Raw genomic sequence first — 9,323 nt, forward strand, 5'->3', positions numbered from 1 at the left:
GGGAGTGGGGTAACGGAAGCCATACATGTATCTCTGCATGTTAGGCCGAGTCTGTGCACGGCATGCGTGGAGTAGGGCGAGAGTAATTCCAGGGCACACATCTGTCTTCTGGTGGTCACTCTCAGGCCTGGACCACCGCACTGCGCCTCGAAGGACAGGCTTCTGTTGGGATGTGCGTGGCACACGTGGGAGGTACTTCCGGGTTGGTCTGTGCGTGACATTGTAACAAGCCCTAGTGCAGGTGCTGTGATAAGGGTGCTTCGAAGCAAAGGCGTTTTTTTTGTAGTTTTATACAGTTCTTGAAATGGAATGGCTTGTTTCCGAGAAGTGCCAATACTCTCCGATTAAAAGTAATACGTTTTCCTTAAGAAGTGCAGGTACTCTCCCTCTCAAAATAAAAAGCGCTGGTGCTCAGTACCGGCCCATTTAAAGCACTGATTTTATATAGCACGAACTCGTCCCAACGGTTTTGGAGTTCCTTACATTACACAAGGAAATTTACACATTTGGTAGGCATTGAGAAATTAAGTAACTTTTCACATTCACAGGGTGTTGAGCTGATGCCGGGACTCGAACCTGGTTCTCCAGCTGCAAAGTCGGTAGCTGGGGTCATTACGCCACATCCTCTTCCCACTGCTCTCTCCCCAGCTTCTATCGGCCCTGCACACGGGGGAGATACTGCTGGGTGGGTCTGTGCCTGGCACTGGAACAACCCTGACGCAGACGCTGTGGTAAGTGTTAACAAATCTGCCGGTAGCTTTGGAGCCTGCCTGGAAGGGATTCCTTATGTGGAGTAGTGTGTGCATTTCTTGAGCAGTCACTGTGACGCCATTTTGCTCCACGGGCCACTCACAGACCACCACTCACCCCTCCACAGCGCAGCATTCCTCCCGGCTAAGAGTCTTTCACGGCCGGCTGTCCTGGGAGCCAGGCCCGCACGCATCCATTGTGAAAAGTGGAAAAACACCCACCTGACACTCAGAGCCAAGATTTCCTACCTTTTCTGATCTAGAATGGCGCCCAGACCTCCGGCTGCACCAGCGTGCACAGGCGATGTAGCGCCGAGAAGCAAGGCCGCAGCACTACTTGCGGGCCCCACCCAGAAATGGACCAGGCTCGAGATGACCACCACAGAAGAAAGCCACGGATGATGCTGGCCGCCCTTCATATAATATATTTACTCTGCGGCTGAGCTTAATTTGTGCAGGAGCTTGCAGGTGGTGGGCACTGGACATTACTTTTCATAAAAAGGAGTTATGAAGGAGGAAGAAACATATGCGGAAACAGTATAATGCAAGAATGAGGAGAACCTGCGAGGGAGAGATAAAAGGCGGGAAGTGTGTGGCGGTGGGAGAAACAGACGTGAGGTGGTACCACCGCTTGACATTTTGCAATGCAGGCTCCTTCCAAACACTTTAGGCCCCTGCCATGACTTTAAAAAAAATTAATATATGCATTTGCAAATTAAGTGGGACTTAGCAGCCAATGGATTTGAACCAGGAACATGAAAACAGCCTACCATGCTTGTTAAGACACCAAGATATAAATCGTGGGTCATCAAAGCTGCTGGTGAGGGGAGGAGGGGGGACTAGATAGCCTGAGAGAGACGAGCACTTTCACACGCATGCGTGCGTGTGGGTCTGAGGGCCAGTCTGGTGTCGGGGAAAGGAGCCCGCAGGCCTTGCTGCTGGCTTTTCAGGGCTTTAAGGCAGTTATGATAATAATAACAGACCCATGGAGGTGGGATTATAAACAGTGGTTAATTTGTAAAAAAAAAAAAAAAAAAAAGTGCCATGCCCCTCGTTCAGAGGCCATTGTGTTTGCACCACCTATTGCGCTGCTGATGACAGCATCAACGCAATTACTGACCATCACACTCCCACAAGTGTCACAATTCAGAATGCTCCAGGCCCCCAACGAATGGCTTAGACTGCAGGAATTAGCATTTTTCCTTTTATTGTATATTAAATTAATAAACAACCATTGTTGCGCTTATCTGGAATTAGAAAAACAGCGCCACCGCGTGGCAGACTGTTATAAGTGCTGCTGTTGACAATCAAGTGCCTGTGCCGAGCACCAGAAACCACCTGCTCATATTAAGTACTGGCCCTTAGCTGTAGAAAAGAAGAGAGAATTAACAAAAATAGGAATAGATGGGAAGAGAGGCTTAATACCACCCAGGTGGCCACCAAATCCCACCTCTCAAACATGTCATAGCACTGGCATCGAAAATCGGTAATCACAAGAAAAAGACGAAGCCTGACTCCACAAATCAATTAATCAGGGATTTGTAGAGCGCGGCTATTCACGCATGAGGGTCTCAAGACGCTAGGGGATAAGGGGGGAGGTGCTGAGGATCAGTCGAAGAGCCAGGTCTTGAGGTCCCCCCTGAACTGAGACAGGGTGGGGGATTGCCTGAGGTGGATGGGGAGGGTGTTCCAGGTCTTGGCGGCAATGTGGGAGAAGGATCTTCCTCCGGCTATGGTTTTCAGGATGCGGGGGGCCTTGGCAAGGGTTTGGTCGGGCGGAGCGGAGTTGTCTGGTGGGAGTGTAGATGGAGAGTCTGTGGTTAAGGTAGGCTGGTCCGGCGTCGTGTAGGGCCCTGTAGGCGTGGGTCAGGAGCGTGAAAGTTATTGTAGTTATTGAATGAAATGTAGTAACCCTAAGACCACGTGGGGCTGATACTCTCTGACGAGCCTCGACAGAGATGTTAAAGTTGGATAAACCTTGGAAATAATTAATCAAATGTAAATTATCAGAAAAACACAACTGTTCCCCTTTTGTATTGTGGGCAACGACTCGGGTATTTCTCTTGGCTATGATAGTTAGAACGGGCACCCCAAGTTAATGAAAGGAGCTGTTCGGATGTCACCTGCTTTGATTTGGAAAAAAACGGTGTTTAGATTAGCACAAGTCTGAGAACTGATTGCAACAAATGATGAACTCATTTTTACGAAAACACCTTTAACCGTAGAGATAATTTAAGCCGAGATGTTTACTTCAGTGGCAGCGTGTGCATTTTGGAACATCCAGGATTTATCGCACAGAACAAGGGGAAAAAGGACCATTTTCCATGACACAACCGGATGGATTAAAAGATCGAAAGCACACAGGACTGTGTAAAAAAAAAATGCAAACTCTACCTTTGGAATAGATAGCATTCATATGCCAGAGCTAGCACAATTTTTTATTTTATTATGTCCTATCAAAATATTGATATAAGAACATCTTATTTATTCCAACACACATCAATGGCCGCACTGATACCTGCGGCACCATTATTTGTGGGCGGCAGTGCTTAATTTGTGCTTGCTGTTTCTGGTGCTGAGCACCGGCACTTATTTATGAGGGCCGGCACTTATTTTACTAAGTCACGCATTTGCTGTGAGCAAAAAAAACATATAGGAAAGACGGAGGAAGAGAAAAACGGGAAAGCGTCACAAAGGGAGAAAGCAGAAAGCTGCAGGTGTGAGCTGAAGGGACAGGGAGTGGCTGTAAATTGATTGAAGAGGCCCGAGATGGCTTCAGGATTACGCTGCCCCAGTATTCCTTGTTCCTACATTTAATTTCAGCAGCTGGTGTTCAACGGGAGGGTTTTTGGGCACCGGCACGTTTTTATTTACAAATTGAGAACTGGTGGGGGGCACAAGCAGAAAAGCAGCAGTGCCATTGCGCGGTTCCCTCGTGGAGTGAGTGACCCTCCCAGAAGGGGGCATCCCCACTCCTGGAGCCCAGGGGGCCTGGCCCCGGCCGCCACACTCCCAGGGAAGCGGCAGCTGGGGAGGCACGGGGCAGATCCGGACATGTTCACCGGCTGCGGCGCGGATGAGGTCGGGCACATTCCACAGCAGGGCCTCTCTGCCGGGGACGTCCTGCAGCCGGAGGCATCTCTGCACCCATGGGGGCGGAGCTTCACCCTGGAGGAGCTCAGATCTGGTACCTAGAAGTAAGGGTCTTACAAGGGGTTCTCCTGTACTTGGTATGGCTAACAGAAAGGACAAATGAAAGGGGAGCTGAGACCCTGCATCTAAAAGTAGGGGGTCCGCCCATCTTACTGAGGGTTCTCCTGTACTTGGTATGGCTCACAGAAAGGACAAACGGGGGAGGCTAAGACCCTGTATCTAGAAGTAAGCTGGACTTTCACCTTACAGGGGGGTCTTCAGCACCTGGACGGGCTCACAGAAAGGACAAATAAAAGGGGTTTTGAGACCCTGTATCTGGAAGTGTGGTGTTATTCCAACTTAGAGGGAGTTCCTCACCTGAAGGGTACTTAACCAGAACCAGCTAAGACCCTGTACGTAGAAGTAGGATGGGTCATTCCACCTTAAAGGGCCCTCTCCAGCACTACAAAAGTCACCCAGGATGGACGAACGGGGAAGGGACCTGACACCTTGTATCTAGAAGCAGGGGAGCTTGACCTTGGTAGGGCTTCTCCTGCACCCAGGAGGGGGTGCACTCAAGGGCGGAGCTTAGCCCGGGACCAACTGAGACCCTTTATCCAGAAGTGGAGAGGGGGCATTCCATTTCAAAGGGCGGTCTCCTGCACCCGGAGGCCCCCCCAGGTAGGTGGAGCTTCCCCCACGAGGAGCTGAGACTCTAAATCTAGAAGTGGTGTCCTTGCACTTTTGAGGGGGCTCTCCAGAAGAACCCATAAAGGTGGAGGGTCACCTACGAGAGGGCAAGCTGTGTAGAGTGGAGATGAGACACAACACCTAACAGTGGAAGAGGCTTGCACCTTGGAGGGGGCTCTGTCACACGCGGCCTGAAGGGGACACTCTCTTGAACCCACGAGGAAAATCCAGAAAGGATGGGTCGTTGAACCACTGACGGCGAATGAATACAGTACAATGACGTGTTTAAAGAAAAACGGAAAGACAGGCAGTGCTCCCTGCACACACCCATGACACGCAGTGCACGCACCGAGGAAGGAGATGGGGTCATTACTGTGTGAGGCCTACAGGATGTAAAAGATTCGAGGTCAGGCCCCCTTTAGAGGATCGCCTCGTGCATCTGCGAAGAGCGAGAGCCTCCTTAACCCAGCGTGGAGGTGGGGTCTCCCACACCCTCCCACGATCTGCACCTAGGGTGTGGATGGGGTCACCGATGTCCACAGAGAATACTCTACCGGCGTGGAGGTGGGGTCTCCCACACCGTCCCATGATCTGCACCTTGGGTGTAGATGGGGTCACCGATGGCCACAGAGAATCATCTCCCGGCGTGAAGGTGGGGTCCCCTACACTCACCCAGGATCTGCACCTAGTGCGTGAGTGGGTCACATAGAATCTTCACCCAGCATGGAGGTGGGGTCTTCGACATGCACCGAGGATCTGCACCTAGTGTGTATATAGTGTCACCCATGGCCACAGAGAATCTTCATCCGGGAAAGAGGTGGGGTCTCCTACACTCACCCAGGAACTCCACCTAGTGCGTAGGTGGGCCACACAGTCTTCACCTGGCATGGAGGTGAGGTCTCCTACACCCTCCAAGAATCTGTACCTAGGGTGTAGATGGGGTCAAAGATGACCACAGAGAATCTTAACCCAGCGTGGAGGTGGGGTCTCCTACATGCACTGAGGATCTGCACCTATGGTGGAGATGGGGTCACTGATGGCCAGAGAGAGTCTTCACCCAGCATGGAGGTAGGGTCTCCAACATTCACTCAGGATTTGCAACTAGTTTGTAGATGGGCCACACAGAATTTTCACCCAGCATGGAGGTGGGGTCTCCTACATGCACTGAGGATCTGCACCTATGGTGTGGATGGGGTCACAGATGGCCACAGAGAGTCTTCACCCAGCATGGAGGTAGGGTCTCCAACATTCACTCAGGATTTGCAACTAGTTTGTAGATGGGCCACACAGAATTTTCACCCAGCGTGGAGGTGGGGTCTCCTACAACCTCCCAGGATCTGCTCCTACAATGTAGATGGTGTCACTGATGGCCACTGAGAATCTTCACCCGGCATGGAGGTTGGGTCTCCTATACTCAGGATCTGCACCTAGTGCATAGGTAAGCCACACAGAATCTTCAGCCAGCGTGGGGTCTGCACCTAGGGTGTAGGTAGGATCACCAATGGACACACAGAATCTTCACTCAGTGTGGAGGTGAGGTCTCCTACACTCATTCAGGATCTGCACCTTGTGTGTAGATCGGCCACACACGGTCTTCTCCCAACGTGGAAGCAGGGTCTCCCAACACTCACCCAGGATCTGCACCTAGTGTGGAGGTCGCCTAAACTCACCCAGAATTTGTACCTAGGGTGTAGATGGGGTCAAAGATGACCACAGAGAATCTTTATACAGCGTGGAGGTGGGGTCTTCTACATGCACCGAGGGTCTGCATCTAGTGTGCAAATGGGGTCACCGATGGCCCCACAGAATCTTCACCAAGCGTGAAGGTGGAGTCTCCTACACTCACCCAGGATCTGCACCTAGTGTGTAGACGGGCCACAGAGAACCTTCATCCAGCGTGGGTGGGGTCTCCTACACCCTCCCAGGATCTGCACCTAGAGTGTAGATGATGTCACAGATGGCCACAGAGAATCTTCACCCGGTGTAGAGGTGAGGTCTCCTACACTCAGGATTGATCTGCACCTACTGCGTAGGTGAGCCACACAGAATCTTCACCCGTCATGGAGGTGGGGTCTCCTACACTCACTCGGAATCTGCACCTAGTGTGTAGATGGGGCACACAAAATCTTCACTCAGCGTGGAGGTGGTGTTTCCTACACCCTCCCGGGATCTGCACCTAGGGTATAGATAGGGTCACCAATGGCCACACCGAATATTCACCGTGTGGAGGCGGGGTGTCCTACACTCATTCAGGATTTGCACCTAGTGCGTAGATGGGCCACACAGAATCTCCACACATGGTAATGGGATAACCTACACCAAGACCTTGCAAGCCTTGTGGAGGTGGGATTTCCCAGGCCCACCCAGAATCTGGACCTGGTGTGAAGTGGGTGTTTCCAATACCTAGAATCTGCACCCAGCATTGAGATGGGATCTTCTATACGCATAATTTGTATCTAGGGAAAAGTGTGGACCTTCTATAGCCTGAACTTGCACCTGGCATGGGATGGGGATATGCTAAACCAGAAATGTGTACCCACCCAGCAAGGAGTACAAATGTTGAAAACCAAGAGTCTGCACCCAGCGTGGAAATAAGATCTTCTATCCCCCAGAATCTGCACCCAGCGTGGATATAAACAATCCTATCCCCAGAAACTGCACCTAGCATAGAGATGGGATCTCATATCCCCAGAATCTGCACTGCGAGGAGATGGGATCTCTAATACCAAGAACCAGCACCCAGTGTGCAGATGAGATCTCCTGTATCTTTCCCGAACCTGAGTGCAGCATGAGATGGGGTCTACTATTCCCAAAATCTGCACCCTTCAAGTCGGGCTTTTCTATACCAAGACTCTGCACTCAGCATGGAGATATGATCTCCCATACCCCGAATCTGCACCCAGCTTGTAATGGGGCTCTTCTGTACCAAAAATCGGCACCCAGAGTGGAGAATGGATCTCTTGTACCAAGCATGGCGACGCGTTCCCCTGTGCCAATCTGGAATCTACACCAATCGAGGAAATGGGATCTAATGTACCAGCAACCTGCACTCAGCGTAGTGATGGTATCTCTTGTGCCAAGGGTGTACCAAGGGTCCCCATGCCCATCCGGAATCTACACCCATCGTGTAAATGAGATCTCCTATACCAACAATCTGCACCCCGCGTGGCGATGGGATCTCCTGTGCCAAGGGTTTAACAAGGGTCCCCATGCCCATCCGGAATCTACACCCATTGAGGAAATGGTGTTTCCTATGGTCCGAATCTGCACCCAGCTTTTAGAAGGAGGGTCTCACGGACCCAGAAGGGAGGGTAGGCGCTTTGCTTTGCCAGATAAGCTGGTTCCCACCCTCAGACAAGATTAGGGATCTTGCAAGACCGAAAGCTGCATTCTAAATCAAAAGTGAAGGTGACCAGAGGGTAACCCCACCCGCACCTAGCGAGGCGGGGGGTGTCTGACTCGTTTCCTAGCCCTGAAAAAGTGGATACCTTTGGAGGGGGTCCCCCAATTCAGCAGGCAGAGGCGCGCTCTAGCCTCCGTGGCACCGCACTCCCGGGCTGAGATCCCCGTGAGAGCGGAGACTGTCGGGGCGAGAGGAGTGTGTCTGCCTTTGAGGGAGCGTACCCCCACCCCCCAAACACCCCCACATACAGACTACCGGGTCCACATCCACAGGGGTCTCCTGCATCCGGATGGGGCAGCCGGTCTCTCCCCCACCCCCAGCACAGATACAAGTTGTCGGAGCCCACCTGAGGGCTGCTCCGGAGAGTGCACGCTGAGCGCTTCTGGGCGCCCCACGGTGCCCACTCCCCTGAGTGCCGCCTCACTGCAGACTGGGACCCGGCTGTCAGAGGGGGCTCTGCTCCCACCGGACCCCGGGGACAGGGGCTCCCGCTCCCCCTCCAGCACCCGGCAGGTCCCCCACCAAAGCTTCCCACCCGGCGCCCTATTTATACCCAGCCCTCGCCCCCTCTAGAGTTACCGCCGTTTATAAATACCGGAGCCGGGGCTAAGCCCCCCCGTGGCCGGGTACTCACCGCAGAGGTCGCCCGCTGCACCCTCAGCAGCACCACAGCCAGCAGCACCAGCAGCAGGGCCGCCCGGCTCCCGCTCCGCTCCATCCCTGCCGGGGGTCCCCTCTCTCCTCCGGGTCCGCTCAGCACTCACAGGCGCCGCCGGGTCTCTGCTGCCGCCCCGGGGGTCCGTTCATGGGAGTAGGGGGCACTCTGGGTGGCACGGGGTCCGCAGCACCGGCACACACGGGAGGAAAGAGCCACCGCGCCGCTCCGAGCCCCCGACCTGCTCTGTAGCCTTCTGCAGGGGCCGCCAGCCCTCCCAGCGCACAAGTCCAACCAGGGACTACTTTTTCCAAAAGAAGGACACGCCTATCCCTCCGCGCCCCCTCCTCCGGATGAACCTGTGAGCTGCTCCGTGCCAGGCTCACTTCGCCGGGCAGCGCTCTTACGAGAGACACCCTCTGGGCACACTGCTGCTGCACACTTGCAACCACACCAGTCACTTTTCACACCCAATGCCCACGTTCTCTCCTCAGAGGAAGATAAACTCTTTATGTGAAAAAGTTTTTTTCAACTTTTTTTGCCTTGTTCCCCTCGACATATCTCTAATTCATGACAATTCAGTGCTCAAGTGAATCAAATTCTCCCTTTTGGCAAATGTTTCTGCTTGTCTTTCCCAAAGTATTAATATCTTAGATTTTTGGACTTTCACGTTGGTATGAATGACAGAGAAGGC

The 9,323-nt window shown here is 52.8% G+C and overlaps 1 protein-coding gene across 1 annotated transcript in view; it reads right to left on the bottom strand.

Annotated features, from left to right (window-relative positions):
* COL4A5 (collagen type IV alpha 5 chain) overlaps window positions 1–8,906 on the bottom strand; it is a 1,021,631-nt gene extending 1,012,725 nt beyond the window's left edge. The window contains exon 1 of the mRNA XM_069211570.1: window positions 8,609–8,906. Coding sequence (XP_069067671.1) covers window positions 8,609–8,692 — 84 coding nt within the window. The 5' untranslated portion in view covers window positions 8,693–8,906. The remainder of the gene's footprint in view (window positions 1–8,608) is intronic.
* Between the last annotated feature and the right edge of the window lie 417 nt (window positions 8,907–9,323).

This window comes from Pleurodeles waltl, chromosome 2_1 (genome assembly GCF_031143425.1).
Source record: "Pleurodeles waltl isolate 20211129_DDA chromosome 2_1, aPleWal1.hap1.20221129, whole genome shotgun sequence".
Taxonomy (NCBI): Eukaryota; Metazoa; Chordata; class Amphibia; order Caudata; family Salamandridae; genus Pleurodeles; species Pleurodeles waltl.